This window comes from Narcine bancroftii, chromosome 6 (genome assembly GCF_036971445.1).
Source record: "Narcine bancroftii isolate sNarBan1 chromosome 6, sNarBan1.hap1, whole genome shotgun sequence".
In the NCBI taxonomy this organism is placed as follows: Eukaryota; Metazoa; Chordata; class Chondrichthyes; order Torpediniformes; family Narcinidae; genus Narcine; species Narcine bancroftii.
The window spans coordinates 98,635,059-98,652,170 of NC_091474.1; the positions used below are offsets into that span (position 1 = coordinate 98,635,059).

At 42.3% G+C, this 17,112-nt stretch overlaps 1 protein-coding gene across 1 annotated transcript in view; it reads right to left on the reverse strand.

Annotated features, from left to right (window-relative positions):
• The window catches only part of LOC138737333 (uncharacterized), a 74,547-nt gene that overhangs the window by 46,553 nt on the left and 10,882 nt on the right, over window positions 1-17,112 (reverse strand). Inside the window, exons 2-5 of the mRNA XM_069888087.1 lie at window positions 15,398-15,477; window positions 12,127-12,207; window positions 2,405-2,509; window positions 1,731-2,073 (exon numbers count right to left, since the gene is read on the reverse strand). Coding sequence (XP_069744188.1) covers window positions 1,731-2,073; window positions 2,405-2,509; window positions 12,127-12,207; window positions 15,398-15,477 — 609 coding nt within the window. The remainder of the gene's footprint in view (window positions 1-1,730; window positions 2,074-2,404; window positions 2,510-12,126; window positions 12,208-15,397; window positions 15,478-17,112) is intronic.

Genomic DNA, 17,112 nt, shown 5'->3' on the forward strand with positions numbered 1-17,112 from the left:
TATTATCATGTGACTGTCTAAATACAATCAGATTTTTTTTTAATATATAATTTTTAAAAACTTTTCAGAGTAACAATCCACTTAAGACCATGAGACCAAACCATCCAATTACACCCAATTGACTTACAACCCCTGGTATGTTTTGTACAGTTGGATGAAACTGGTTCCCCCAGGAAAATCCCAGACAGACACGGGGAGAACGTACAAACGTCTGACAGACAGCGCGGGATTCTAACCCAGGTCTTGATTGTTGGTGCTGTTAAGGTGTTGCGCTAATCACCATGCTAACTCTGCCACCCATACGCCAAATATTCCACACAGGAAACAGTATGTCTACCGATCACGGTGTACACATGTATACATAAGAACATAAGAAATACGAGCAGGAGTAGGCCATCTGGCCGGTTGAGCCTGAACAGCCATTCAGTAAGATCATGGATGATCTGATCATTGACTCAACTCCACCTACCTGCCTTTTTCCTATATCCCCAAATTATTTTCTTTTGTTAAATTCTATCTAACTGAATCTTAAATAAGTTTAATAAAGTGCTCTCAACTGCTTCCTTTGGCAGAGAATTTCACAGATTCACAACTCTCTGGGAAAAAAAGTTTTTCCTCATCTCCATCCAGAATCTATTCCCTTGATCTTGAGGCTGTGTTCTCTATTTTTGGTTTCACCTACCATTTAAAACTATTTTCTTGCCTCTATCTTATCTATCAACTTTATAATTTTATATGTTTCTTTAAGATCTCCTCTCATTATTCCAAATTCGACTGAGTATAATCCAAGGTGATCTAGTCTCTCCTCATAGGTCAACCCCCTCATCTCTGGGATAAACCTGGTGAACCTCCTCTGATCTGCCTGCAAGGCCAGTATATCCTTCCTCAAGTATGGAGACCAGAACTGCACACAGTACTCCAGGTGCAGCCTCACCAATACCTTGTACATTTGCAACATGACCTCCCTATTCTTGAATTCCTCTAGTGATGTAGGCGAACATTCCATTTTCCTTCTTAATAATCTGTGGTATCTTCAACCCAACTTTTTGTGATTCATGCATAGCACTCCCAAGTCCAATTGCACTACATCACCTGCTGCAGTCTTTTACCATTTAAATAATAATCTGCTCTTCTATTTTTTTCTAACAATGTGGAATCTTTGCAGTTACTAACGTTACACTCCATCTACCAGACCTTCACCCACTCATCTAACTTAACTGTATCCTACTGCAGCCACTCCACATCATCTGTACAATTTGCTTTTCCAATTTATTATCATCCGCAAAATTGGCTACACTACATTCTATCCCCTCTCCCAAATCATTAATGTAAATGGTGAACAGCGGCAGGCCGAGCACTGACCCCTGCACAACCCCACTGTTAATCAGAAGAACTGTATTTTGACAGTTAATCAATTCTCAATCCACGGCAATATACTTCCACTGACTCAATTCATCTGTATCTTATTGATAAGTCTCTTGTCCTGCACCTTATCAAACGCCTTCTGGAAATCCAAATATACAAAATCAACCTGTTTCCCTTTATCTACCAAACCCATTATATCCTCGAAGAACTCCAGCAAGTTTGTCAAATAAGACCTTCCTTTTCTGAATCTGTGCTGTGTCTGTCTGGTGGAACAGCTTGATTCTTAATCCCTCACTATTTCCACCTTAATTGCAGCTTCAATGCTTTTCCCAACTACAGACATTAAGCCACTGGCCGATCGTTACCCGTCTTCTGCCAACATCCCATTTTAAAAAGTGGCGTGATGTTTGCTGTTTTCCAAATTTCCAGGACCTGCCCAGATTCCAGAGAATCCATAACTACTGCCATTTCCTTCAGTACACTGGGATGCATCCCATCAGGACCAGGGGATTTTATCACCCTCAATCCTATTAGTTTCCTCATCACTATCTCTTTTGTAAGAATTATTTTATCGAGGCCCACACCTCCCTTCACATCCCGATCACCACTCTTTAGCATGTTGGATGCCTCAGCAATTTCCTCATTACTCAATATCAATTTCTCATTCTCATCTTCCATGGGAGCTATGTTGACTTGAGCCACTCTTTTCTGTTTTATAATTTTATAATTGTTTTTGCTATCTGTTTTTATACTTTGTGCTAATTTCCCTTCATCATCCTTCTTCACTTTCCTTATTTCTCATTTAGCAGTCCTTTGTTGCCCTTTAAAGTTTTCCCAATCCTTCAATTCCCCACTATTCTTGGCTACTTCATTCATGAACTTCTAATTTTATACTACCTCTATTTCCTTAGTTAACCAAGGCTGGATTTTACCTATCTTACTGCCTTTATTTTTAACCAGAATATATATTTTTTTGTTGAGCACTGTGAAATATTTCTTCAGAAGTGTTCCACTGTTCCTCAAATTTTCGGCCACCTACCCTGAGCTCCCAGTCCATGTTGACCAATTTCGCCCTCATCCTGTTATAGTCTTCCTTGTTCAAGTATAATACACTACTTTTAGATCTGTCTATTCCACCCTCGATCTGCATGAGAAATTCAATCATACTATGATCGCTCTTTCAAAGGGGGTTGCTAACTACCAGACCGTTAATTTGATACACAGTGTAGTTTACTAACATGACGGGAATCATAAGGTAGTGATCATGGGAGATTTTAACTTCCCTCACATTGATTGGGATACCCATACAGTTAGAGGGCTGGATGGGCTAGAGTTCGTTAAATGTGTTCAAGATTGTTTTCTGAATAAATTAGTAGAAGAACCGACTCGGGACAGTGTAATACTGGATCTCCTGTTAGGTAACGAGCTAGGTCAGGTATCAGACATTAATGTTGGAGATCCAATTGGGTTGAGCGATCATAATTCTGTTAGTTTTAAGGTAGTTTTAGGGAGGAGCAAGGAGGGGCCTAAAGAAGAGGTTCTGGATTGGAGAAGAGCAAATTTCGAAGGAATAAGAAGGGATTTGGGGAGTATTGAGTGGGGCAGGATATTTTCAGGTGAGGGTGTAAATGTGAAATGGAGGATATTCAAAAAAGAAATTTTGAGGGTACAGAGTAGTTATGTCACAGTGAGGATCAAAGGAAAGGCTGGAAGTCGCAGGGAGGCTTGGTTTGCGAGGAATATTGGAAATTTGGTTAGGAGAAAAAGGGAGGTTTACAAGAGGTATAAAGAACAGGGAGCTGACAATTTGAAGGAGGACTACAAGGAGTGTAGAAGGAATCTTAAGAAAGAAATTAGAAAGGCCAAAAAAAGGCAGGAAGAGGCTTTGGCAGACAGAGTAAAAATATATCCAAAGGCTTTCTATTTGTACATTAAAAGGAAAAGATTAGTGAGGGATAAATTTGGACCCCTTGTAGATAGTGAGGGTAGGCTGAGTGAGAAGTCAGAGGAAATGGGGAAAATATTGAATGATTTCTTTGCCTCGGTATTCACTAGGGAAAAAAATATTGAACCAGTTGAGGTAAAGAAAAATAGTGGGGAGGTAATGCAGCATATAAGGAAGACCGAGGAGGTAGTGATGCTTGTGTTGAAAAAGATAAAGTGGATTTATCTCCAGGACCGGACAAAATATTCCCAAGGACACTCAGGGAGGCTAGTGGACAGATAGTGGGCCATTAACAGAGATATTTAGGATGTCACTGGCCACGGGGGTAGTGCCAAATGATTGGAGGATGGCGCATGTGGTACCACTGTTTATGAAAGGGTCTAAATGTAAACCTGGGAATTATAGGCCCGTGAGTCTGACGTCTGTGGTGGGCAAGTTGATGGAAAGTGTTCTGAGGGATGGTATTTACAATTATTTGGAGGTACAGGGATTGCTAGGGAGTAATCAGCATAGTTTTGTCAGGGGTAGATCATGCTTTACAAACCTGATCAAGCTTTTCGAGGGGGTTACAAAAAAGGTTGATGAAGGGAAAGCTGTGGATGTTGTCTATTTAGACTTTAGTAAAGCTTTTGACAAAGTTCCCCACAGGAGGTTAGGAAAAAAGGTGGAGGCATTAGGTATAAATGAGGAGGTAGTGAAATGGATTCAGCAATGGTTGGATGGGAGGTGTCAGAAAGTAGTGGTAGAAAATTGTTTGTCTAATTGGAGGCCAGTGATTAGTGAAGTTTCTCAGGGATCGGTCCTCGGTCCACTATTGTTTGTTCTATATATTAACGATCTGGAAGTAGGGATGGAGTATTGGATAAGCAGGTTTGCGGATTATATATTTTTTTGGTGGTGTTGTGAACAGTGAGGATGATTACCGTAGATTAAAAGGTGATTTAGGAAGGCTGGATGTGTGCGCTGAGAAATGGCTGATGGAATTTAATACAGATAAGTGTGAGGTGTTACATTTTGTAAAGGCAAATCTAAATAGGTCATATGCATTAAATGGTAGGCTATTGAGATGTGCAGAGCAACAAAGGGATTTAGGAGTTGTGGTAAATAGTACCCTCAAGGCTGATACTCAGGTAGATGGTGTGGTGAGGAAGGCATTTGTAATGTTGGCCTTCATAAATCGGAGTATTGGATTCAAGAGTAGGGAGGTTATCATGAAATTGTACAAGGCATTGGTGAGGCCAAATTTGGAGTACTGTGTACAGTTTTGTTCACCAAATTATAGGAAAGATATAAACAAAATAGAGAGAGAGCAGAGAAGGCTCACGAGAATGTTGACAGGATTTCAAGGTTTGAGTTACAGGGAAAGGTTGTGCAGACGTGGGCTTTTTTCTCGAGCGTAGAAGATTGAGAGGGGACTTGATAGAGGTGTTTCAGATTTTAAAAGGGACAGACAGAGTAAACGTGGATAGGCTTTTTCAATTAAGAGTGGGGGAGATTCAAACTAGAGGGCATGATTTAAGATTGAAGGGAGAAAATTATAAGGGGAACATGAGGGGAAATTTCTATATGCAAAGGGTGGTGGGGATGTGGAATGAGCTTCCGACAGACGTGGTCAAGGCAGGATCATTGGTTACATTTAAGGAAAGACTAGATAGTTACATGGATAGGAGAGGACTGGAGGGGTATGGGCCAAGTGCTGCTCTGTGGTGCTAGGAGGGTGGGGATTTGTTACAGCATGAACTAGTAGGGCCGAACTGGCCTGTTCTGTGCTGTAAGTGGTTATATGGTTATATGGATGAAGAGGCAATAATAGAACAAAAGGTATGAGCCAGTGATGTTTATGAGATTTTAGGTTAACTGAGTGTCAGGGCTTTTTTACTACATAATGAATGAACATTGATAATCTTTGCCAAATTCTGAAAAGAGAGAATGACCGATCAAGAAGACCGCCATGTAACGTAGGAACTTCCTATTTCGAAAGGCAGCAGGGCAAAGCGAACTGATTGAAAGGGCACAACTGAACGAATAGAACATAGATTATTACACAAAAGATCAGACCCTGAGCTACCATATAATGCCAACCAAAACAATCTGACTAAACCAAATCATTCCTCTCCTCATTGTGCTCCATAGTCCTTTCATTCATTTGCTTGCCTTAGGTTATTTGAAATGTATCAATTGTACGAATTGGCAATGAATTCAGGAACCAACCTTTGTTTTAAAAATAGGTACCTCTGACTTCTCCCCTAATGTTTCCTCCCTCATATTGTAAATACGTCTTATGGAGCTTGCTACACTTGGCTCGGTAACAAGATGCTGGTTGATCACGCAGTCGTGTCTCAAATGAGCGATGCAGAGAGAAAGTTATTTGAGGTACAGGAAAAGGAAAATGAAGGTTGGGCGACCACTTCCAAGAGAGAGAGTATGGATGATCTTTACTTTGTTCATCTCTCTATCCCCATCTCTCCATCTCTTGCACTCTCTCTCTCTCTCTCTCTCTCTCTCTCTCTCTCTCTCTCTCTCTCTCTCCCTCTCCCTCTCCCTCTCTCGCTCTCTCGCTCTCTCTCTCTCTCTCGCTCTCTTTCACTCATTCTCACGTTTTCATTCAGTAACGAATGCGGTGACTCCATCTTCCCTGTCCGTCTCGTTATGATGCCAGCCCTTTCTCTCCTCATCAGCCCCATCTCACCTGCCATGTGTCCTCGGAATCTCTGTGTCTTGTACTTCTCTGCTTTATTCTCGGTTTAAATTGTCAATCGTGGCCTACTGTGAACGACGTTCGAGTTCTGTGCAAACAACGGCAAGTTGACATCCATCCACAAAATAACGAAATTCACTTAAAGGACAATCTTATATGTAGTCTCGTTTGAGTCTGCTGCTTCCCATACCCTTTCCGTAACACGACACTAACGGGGTTTGGTTTTTCGTTCATAGTTTTGTGAACGTTCAAGGGCTGACTCATGAACACGATTGCCGAATACATTGACCTTGATGCTGACCTTACAATCATTTTTATTATTACTTTCGAGTTTTCCAAAGGCCAGTTACCTCCATCACCACCCACATCACACAAAATCTTATTTTCCATTGGTATTCAGACTTTAGGCATGCGGGTGATCCGTATCATCTGAGGCGAATTCACGTTGTGGCGTGAGACTGCGGGCTCAGGACCTTTCCTCTCACAGGCACCAATTGAAGAAGAAAATTAAAACTATTTTGGTCAGTTCAATTTTTGTTCTTCTTTGCTCTTGCAGTTAACTAACGGCGATTGTGATCCTGTGTCGTGGAAAATGTGGCCTCTCCAAATGTATCACTCGTTATCTGGTGGGGATGGCAGCGGCCGATGTCATGGTAGTTGTCATTGTAATCATTCTGAAGCAGATCGATGATATTTATTTGTATGCCCGTTTATTGCTCAAAACCCAGGTATGTACTCTATTGATTACGATATGCGCCAACGAATTTCTCGGTTTGGTTCACCATTGCCTGGACATTAGATAGCTTAATCGCGATTTTATGTCAAAATATGCAAAACGACTATTGTACCGAGAGAGTAGCGACGAAGGTTCTGATAATTGTGGCGGCAGTGAACTGTATGAGATGCGTCCCATTTTACTTCGCCGTAGAGTCTTATGCAATAATTGACAATGTTCCTTGGTGGTGTGCGCCAGTTTCTGAATACTATGCTTCACCCCTGTGGAAAGCACACGAGTTATTTGACAGCAACGTAACATCCATATTGGCAATGTTTTTCATCCTCCTGTTTAATGGATCAACAGCCAGGCATATAATTGCAGCAAACAGAATCCGCAGTGGATTCCGGAAGAACACTGAAATTCAAACTGATTCCGAGGTGGAGAACCTAAAAAAATCGATGATTTTGTTGTTCGCTCTATCCACAAATCTCCTGTTACTGTCGTTGCCCTATGTAATACACTCTATAAACTGGCAAACGATAAATCCTAGTTATAGAGAAAAATATTTGAATACCCCTATATTTATCTTCCAACAAAGTGGAATTATGCTATAGTTTCTCTGTATCTGCACCAACACCTGCATCTATAGACTGAGAGAAAGGAAATTCAGAGAGGAACTGAAAAATGGTGTGGTTTGTTTTTTACAATAAACGTTATGATGTGTAAATAACAAAAACAATGTTACGCGCATTTCCCAAATTCATTTCAAGGCTCGATTATTTTTGTAAGAATACAATCAGTCTGGGAAGGCAGACAGTTTTCAGTCACGATCTGACAACAGGACCTGGTAGATTTCTCACCATGGCATTCAATGCCAGTTTCAGTGGGGAATAGGTTGGGTACCGAAAAGACGTCCACTTTGTGGGAAAGAAGGACTAAATACTCAACCAGGCTTCCAAGGTAAATTAGATATTAAATGTGTGATTCTGAGGGCTGAAATTCTCGACTTCTCCTGGTTTCGGGGAGGAAGGTGAGCATTGTTGATTCTGATTCATTCCCTCGTTCAGTTTTTCAGGTGAGATCAAACACTCCTTTGAAACAAACACTCTAGTGGGCGAATTAAGCGGGGAAACAGAATCCGTTAGAGAAAAAAGAACAGTCTACGTTTCGACCCGAAATCCTTCATGTAAAAGACAGAGATATAATGGAGAAGTAAATGTAAACAATGCATGGTGGGACAGGGAACGCTGTGTCGGATTGGTAAACGAGTGGATTTGAATCATGACGAAGAGTAGGTGGTGCAGAGCAAGTCTCGAACTGAAATGAAGGAATCTACAATTTCTCTCCTCTCTTAGGTATGTATTCTTCAAATATTTCACTGCAACAGGTACTTGTGACCAACGAACTAGTGCCTCCCTAATTCAACAATGAACGCACAACGACCGTATGTTTTGGAGGGTAGAAAGAAACCAAGCACCCAAATGAAATTCACGCAGCCACTGGGTAAACGTCTGACTGGAAGGACTGGATGCGAACCCAGGTTTCTGGGCACTGCAATAGCGTGGCGCTGACATCTACGTGAAACGTGCAGCCAGTCTGTAAATCAAAACATTTTTTAAAATCTTTAATATTCATAACTCGTCGCAATCAAGAATATTTGCACGATGTTTTTATTGTCGGCAAGTAATATAATTTCATCGTTACTTGATGATACCAAGGAACAGTCTCTCTGGGATATAATAAAGCCGCCTCTTCAGCTAGTCCTTAGATGGTTTTCAGCAGGGTATCGCTTAATTCAGTTTACCCATCACTATTTCGCCAAGGTGAGGGCTCCACGCACCGTCTATCTATTTTTATAACTGCCTACAATTGTATCAATAGATATAATTTATTACCCGATTGCAGAGGCGTTCCGAGTCACAGTTCCATCCAAACGATCAGAAACCTGAGATCCAGATCGAAACCTCTGAGCGTTCAGCAAGCCCTCAGACCCCCCGTATCCTCTCAAATCAAGGTTCCCACTGCTGGCAGCTCATCAGACAGTCTCGCGTCTGTTCCTATCGGTCCGCTGCCTGATTTAAGTCCTTTGATTGGAGTCGCTGGCAGCCTGAATGCGACATGGTTTAAATCCCTGGAGTGAGAACACTGCGGAGGAAATCGCCGCTCCCTGCTCTCTCTATGAGTTCGCACAAGCTGCAGCACTGCCGTTGCCGGACTTCTGGCAGCAGTACTAATTTTTTGCTCGATCTTTGACATCACTTCGAAGCAAACACGAGTATGAATTTTTAAAACGACTTCATCCTTCGACATTGAATTTATCACTGGACGATTAAAACATCAATTATCGATATTGAATATTATTGTTTTGCACATGCAGTACAGTAACAAGAACTTTCGACCCACGAGCCCTCGCTGCCCAATTTCATCAAATTAGCCCACAACCTTCGCTAGGTTTTTGAACGTTTGGAGGAAACCGGAACCCCCGGGGGAATCCACGCAGAGATTGGGAGAACGTATATATTTCTTACAGACAGATCGGGATTGGAACCAAAATCCCGATCGCTGGCGCTGCCTGTAAGGAATTTGCTCTGTCCTTTTTTAATTTTAATTCATACCCCATTAATTTTCCAATAATATTTCCAGTACATTTGCAGTACAATATCATTCACCAAGGAAATGGACGTTATAAAGTCACCAATATTTACAGTGTGAAACATCTTCCTTTCGCGGATAAATATTTCGCCATTTTCTGCGTTTTGGCATGGTCTCCCCAAAAGTCGTCATTATCAGCCTCAAAGAAGATTATAATTCCGAAATATCGGCGTCCTGCTCCTGCCGTCTTCTCCCAAAGCTCTATGAGATTCTAAGAATATTCACTCTCCCACGTATATTCACGACCTTCATAAGTTCAGCGACATTTCTGGTGAAGTTACATCATTTCCATCATATTTGTCGTTGGGTCATTTACATAGAAAAACACGGAATTCTTCTAGATTCAGCATGAAACCCCCCCACTGCCACCTCAATGGAGCGACCTTACATTAATTATGTTTACTTTATCCCAGTAAATTTTATCAAAATGCCATGGCCTCTGCAGATAAACGATGCACTTCTTGAGTAAACGAAAATCGTCCAAGTGAATTAAGTTTTTTGCTCTGCCTGATTTCCGAGTGAAGGTATGATTTGAAGTAGACACTGAGTATCCCTCTTCGCCAATGTATCCTGATTAATTTCGTATAATTATACGAACATAGATGTTCGGAATGGGCCATTCACGGTGGCCATTCTAGTCAGCGCTAAACAATTATTCTGCTTAGTCCCACTGACCTGCACCCAGTCCAAATCGTTCAATACCTCGCCCATCCATGTCCTTGTTCAAAACCTTCTAAAATATTGCAATTGTCCATTAGGCTACATGGCAAAGAATCTTTTAAGACTTAGGTTATTCAGCTGTTCTGGTCTGACACGCCATTCATTCGTGAGATGATCCCTTTTCCCACCTTGCCCCATAGCTCGGCTTCACACCATTACGTTTGATGCCCTGGATAATCAAGAATCTTTCAAGATGCAATCATTTGCTAACAACCAAACAGCTCCAACATTTTCCTGGACAGCACCTCTCTCTGAACACCCTGTAGTTTCTATTCCATTCTCTAAATTTCTCAATCTCCGTCGCCTTGGCTCTCAGGATGAGGTTTACTCTTTCATACAATCCGAGATGTCCTTCTTTCCTTCCCAAATCGTGGCTTCCCATCTACTTTCATTAACAGCATTTTCTATTATCTTCTGTATGTCCCGCAAAACTACAGTGACCCCCTCCACTATAAGACCCAACAAGGTCAGGATTCCCTATCTACATCTTTTACCTCAACAGAGCCCGTAGGGTACTACATAATTTCAGATACTTACAAGGTGATCACACAACCGGAAACATGTGTCCATCTCCTCCCGTCTCCTCTCAAGCAGGAACTGCTTACTCCATGTCCCACTCATCGCCCCCTATGTTGCGTTCACACCTCTTCCTTCACCAGAATTATCCACCTCAAACAGTCTTTTCAAATGAAGCAACACTTTACTGTGAATCTTCCATGGCCATTTACTGTATCCAACGGCTTCCTCGACATTGGAGAGAGTGGACGAAGAATCGGGGACATTTTTGTTTAACACTGTAGCACTTCCACTGCAATTATATGGGCCGTCTGCATAGTTGACACCCATTTCACTTCCACACCTCATTGCCTCGTTGGCCTTTCTCTCCATTTCCCCATGCATCAACAAATTGAAGGAACAATAGTGAATATCCCTTGAGGGCATCCTCGAACCAGATTGCTTCAACGTCGACGTCTGCAATATCTGGTAGCCCCCTCCTCTACCACTTGGACTCTTCCAATTTCTCTGTCACTTTTATTCTAGGACCCCACCATTCAGAGAACGATTCCTTCTCCATACATTGTCCAAATATTTAATCTTCCGCTTGGCAAACAATATCTCTTCTGTTACCATGCGCTCCTTCACTTGCACATTCTTGTGCTGGCCAACGTTTTACTTATACCTCGAGGAAGGGCTCAGGCCGGAAACGTTGTTTATGTACCATTGCTTTCTATGGACGATACATGGCATGCTGTGTTTCTAGAGCGTGTGTTTGTTCACTGGAAGTATCAGAGGTACTTTCTTTACTAGGAGAGTGGCGGTGACTGGTAGCAGCTTAGGTTGGTACAATTGTAACTTTCAAGGGTACATGATACATAGAAAATTACAGCTCAGTAATGGGCCACCAATATATGTCTACTCATAACCCTTTATTTTTCTTTCATCAATGTTCCTGTCTTCTTCTTTGGCTTGGCTTCCCGGACGAAGATTTATGGAGGGGATAAATGTCCACGTCAGCTGCAGGCTCGTTTGTGGCTGACAAGTCCGATATGGGACAGACAGACACGGTTGCAGCGGTTGCAGGGGAAAATTTGTTGGTTGGGGTTGGATGTTGGCTTTTTCCTCCTTTGTCTTTTGTCAGTGAGGTGGGCTCTGCGGTCTTCTTCGAAGGAGGTTGCTGCCCGCCGAACTATGAGGCGCCAAGATGCACGGTTTGAGGCAATATCAGCCCACTGACGGTGGTCAATGTGGCAGGCACCAAGAGATTTCTTTAGGCAGTCCTTGTACCTCTTCTTTGGAGCACCTCTGTCACGGTGGCCAGTGGAGAGCTCGCCATAGAACACGATTTTGGGAAGGTGATGGTCCTCCATTCTGGAGATGTGACCCACCCAGCGCAGCTGGATCTTCAGCAGCGTGGATTCGATGCTGTCGGCCTCTGTCTTTTAAATGCCCATATCGTTTCAACCTCCACCATCACCTCTGCCAATATATTCCAGCTACCCAGAATGTCTGTGTAAATAGAAACCGTACCCCAGATGTCTCACTCAACTTTCGTACCTTCACTTTGTGCAGACGCCCTCTCGTGATTGCTGCTACTTTGCGAGAAAATGTCTGAAATTGTCACACAAATATGAGAAATAGTTAAGCGTGTGAGTTTGGAAGAAACTAGATTGTTGTGAAAAAGGTTTGAATAGATCAGCACTTAATGTGCTGCAATGTTCTGTGTTTTATGTTCAATTTGCTCTCACAAATGAACCTCACGTGCCAATTGACCACCCCCATTTTCGCCGCCGATGGAAAGAAGGTGTACATTTGCTCTGCTACTTTATGTTGGTCCCAAAAAGGTCTTGCTCGCAGCTTGTGCCAGAGAGCGAAAATTGCAACTTTATGGACAAGAATTGCATAGTCATCTGTTTGCATCATGCAACTAGTGGCGAAATGCATTGGACAGGTAAACCAATAAGCAAAATTAGCTCTGTATAGTTGCATATTCAATGTGTTTTTCTGCTGTGGTTTATCTCAGTAGTTATCTCAGTGGATCTCTCCTCTCATATAATAACTTCTACACAAAACTGAGAGTACGTTGATGGCTTTAAGATTTGAACTGATTTCAGCTTTTCACAGAAGATGTCAGAGCCAGAAAATTACTACATTGCGACCATTTACTATCTTGTACTTACAGTTGTAGGTGTAAACGTTAATACGTTGGTTCAGACAACCTTTTTTTTAAATTCTTCCATCACCTGTCTAATTTTATGCAATTGTCTGCTGCCCAGATTCTTGAATTTGTGTTTAGATAAAACAGGTAATTATTTCCCCCGAGAACGCTGAATTAAGAATATGTTAGAAATTGGAAATACACAGGCGGTCTATTTCCATCTGGGGGAAGGAAAGAGAAGAATTGATGTTTCAAATCTATAACTCGTCATCAACACCAGAAGCAAAAGAAACATCTCAGAAGCTGGGTGGATGAAGAGGCAGTAATAGAACAAACGGTATGAGCCAGTGATATTTATGCGATTTTAGGTTAACTGATTGAATGGGCTTTTCTTTTACATGATGAATTAACATTGATAAACTTTTCCAAATTCTGAAAACAGAGAATGACCATGGAGACGACCGTCATGGAACGTGGCAACGTCGTATTTCGAATGGCAACATGTGACCAGCAGGACAAAGCCTACTGATTGATAGGGCACAACTGAGCGTATAGATCATAGAACATGACAGAATAGTTCAGACACTTAGCTAACATATAATGCCGAACAAAACAATCCGACTGAACTATAATATTCCCCTCCTAATTATGCCCCATATTTCTTTCATTCATTTGCTTGCTTTCGAGTATTTGAAATGTGTCCATTGTATCAAGTGGCAATGCATTTCAGGAACGACCCTGTGTTTAAAAAAGGTACCCGTGACTTCTACCCTAATGATTCCTCGCTAATATTGTAAATATGTCTTCTGGTGTTTGCTACACTCGCCCCGGTAACAAGACGCTGGTTGATCATACGGTGGTGCCTCAAATGACCGATGCAGAGAGAAAGTTATTTGAAGTACAGGAAACGGCCAGTTAAGTTGGGCAGGCACTTCCAAGAGAAACCGGGTTGACAAAAATTAAAACGATTTTCGTTAGTTCAATTTTGGTTATTCTTTGCTCTTGCAGTTAACTAACGGCGATTGTGATCCTGCGTCGTGGAAAATGTGGCCTCTCCAAATGTATCACTCGTTATCTGGAGGGGATGGCAGCGGCCGATGTCATGGTACTTGTCATTGTAATCATTCTGAAACAGGTCAATGATATTTATTTGTATGCCCGTTTTTTGCTCAGAACCCAGGTATGTACTCTATTGATTATGGTATGCGACAAGGGATTTCTCGGTTTGGTTCAATATGCCCTTTACATTAGATCGCTTCATCGCAATTTGCTGTCAAAACCTGCTGAAAATCTTTTGTACTGAGAGAGTAGCGACGAAGGTTCTCATAATTATGGCGGCAATGAGCTGTATGAGATGCGTCCCATTTTACTTCGCCGTAGTATAATTGACAATATTCCTTGGCGGTGTGCGCCAGTACCTGAATACTACACTTCACCCTTGTGGAAATCACACGAGTTGTTTGACAGCAACGTAACATCCACATTAGCGATGTTTTTTTCATTCTCCTGTTTAATGGGTCAATAGCCAGGCACATAATTTCAGCAAACAGAGTCCGCAGGGATTCGGGAAGAACAGTGAAATTAAAACTGATTCCGAGGTGGAGAATCGGAAAAAAAATCGATGATTTTGTTCTTCGCTCTATCCATCAATTTCCTGTTACTGTGGTTGTCCTATGTAATACACTCTATGAACTGGCAAACGGTGAATCGTAGTTATGCAGAAAAATATTTGAATACCCCAATATTTATCTTTCAACAACGTGGAATTATACTACAGTTTCTCTGTACCCGAACCAATACTTGCATCTATAGACTGAGGCAAAAGAATTCAGAGAGGAACTGAAAAATTGCATGAAGTTTGTTTTATTACAATAAACGTGAAGATAACAAAAACAATATTACGCGCTTTTACCAAATTAATTTCAAGGTTCGATTATTTTTGTAAGAATACAATCAGGCTGGGAAGGCAGACAGTTTTCAGTCACGATCTGACAACAGGACCTGGTAGATTTCTCACCATGGCATTCAAATTCCAGTGGGGTTGGGTACCGAAAAGACGTCCACTTTGTGGGAAAGAAGGAGTCCAAGGTAAATTAGTTGTTAAATGTGTGATTCTGAGGGCTCAAATTCTCGACTTCTCCTGGTTTCGGGGAGGAAGATGAGCATTCTTGATTCGGATACATTCCCTCGTTCAGTTTTTTCGTGTGAAATCAAACACTCCTTTGAATCAAACACTCTAGTGGACGAATTAAGCGGGGAAACAGAATCCGTTAGAGAAAAAAGAACGGTCTACGTTTCGACCCGAAACCCTTCATGTAAAAGACAGAGATAAATGTAAACAAGGCATGGTGGGACAGGGAACGCTGTGTCGGATTGGTAAACGAGTGGATTTGAATCATGACGAAGAGTAGGTGGTGCAGAGCAAGTCTCGCACTGAAATGAAGGAATCTACAATTTCTCTCCTCTCTTAGGTATGTTTTCTTCAAATATTTCAGAGATACCTCACTGTAACAGGTACTTGCGACCAACGAACTAGTGCCGCCCTAATTCAACAATGATCGCACAACTACCATACGTTTTGAAGGGTGGAAATAAACCAGGCATTCAAATGAAATTCACACAGCCACAGGGTAAACTTCTTACTCGAAGCACTGGATGCGAACCCAGGTTTCTGGGCACTGCAATAGCGTTGCGCTGACCACTACGTGAAACGTGCAGCCAGTCTGTAAATCAAAACTTTTAAAAAATCTTTAATATTCATCACTCGTCGCAATCAAGAATATTTGCAGGATGTTTTTATCGTCAGCAAACAATATAATTTTAGCGTTACTTGATGATACCAAGGAACAGTGTCTCTGGGATATAAGAAAGCCGCCTCTTCAGCCAGTCTTCAGCAGGGTATCGCTTAATTCAGTTTACCCATCACTACTTCGCCAAGGTGATGGCTCCACGCACCCTCTATCTACTTTTATAACTGCCTACAATTGTATCAATAGATATAATTTATTACCCGATTGTAGAGGCGTTCCGAGTTCCAATTCCCTCCAAACCATCGGAAACCCGAAATCCAGATAGAAACCTTTGAGCGGTCAGGAAGCCCACAGACCCCTCAGCAATCTCTCAAATCCAATTTCCCACTGCTGGCAGCCTTTCGGCCAGTCTCGAGCCTGTTCCTAGTGGTCTGCAGCCTGATTTAAGTCCTTTGATTGGAGTCGCTGGCAGCCTGAAAGCTGCATGGTTTCCATCCCTGGAATGAGAACACTGCGGAAGAAATCTCCGCTTCCTGCTCTCTCTTTGGGTTCACAACAGCGCCAGCACTGCCATTGCTGGACCTCCGATAGCACTGCAAATTTTTTGTTCGATCCCATAATTTATGTTTGACATCAGTTCATCAAAGCAAGCACACGAGTATGAATTTTTAAACGACATCATCCCTCGACATTGAATTTATCACTAGACCATTAAAACTTCAAGTTTCGGCATCGAAGATTATTTTTTACACATGCAGCACAGTAACAGGAACTTTTGGTCCGCGAGCCTGTGCTGCCAAATTTCAACAAATTAGCCCAAAAACCCCGCTACATTTTTGAACGTTTGGAGAAAAACGGATTCCCCGGGGGAATCCACGCAGAGATCCGGAAAATGTACACATTTCTTACAGACAGCTTGGAATTGGAACCAAAACCCCGATCACTGGCGCTCTCTGTAAGGAATTTGCAGTAACTGCTAAGCTAACTGTGCTCTGTTTGTCTTTTCAATTTTACTTTATACCCCATTAAATTTCCAATAATATTTCCAGTACTTTTGCAATACAATATCTTTCTTTGTCTTGGCTTCGCGGGCGAAGATTTATGGAGGGGTAATGTCCACGACAGCTGCAGGCTCGTTTGTGGCTGACAAGTCCGATGCGGGACAGGCAGACACCGTTGCAGCGGCTGCAAGGGAAAATTGGTTGGTTTGGGTTGGGTGTTGGGTTTTTCCTCCTTTGTCTTTTGACAGTGAGGTGGGCTCTGCGGTCTTCATCAAAGGAGGTTGCTGCCCGCCGAACTGTGAGGCGCCAAGATGCACGATTTGAGGCGATATCAGCCCACTGGCAATGGTCAACGTGACAGGCTCCAAGAACTTTCTTTAGGCAGTCCTTGTACCTCTTCTTTGGTGCACCTCTGTCTCAGTGGCCAGTGGAGAGCTCGCCATATAACACGATCTTGGGAAGGCGATGGTCCTCCATTCTGGAGACGTGACCTACCCAGCGCAGTTTGATCTTCAGCAGCATGGATTCGATGCTGTCGGCCTCTGCCATCTCGAGTACTTCGATGTTGGAGATGAAGTCACTCCAATGAATGTTGAGGATGGAGCAG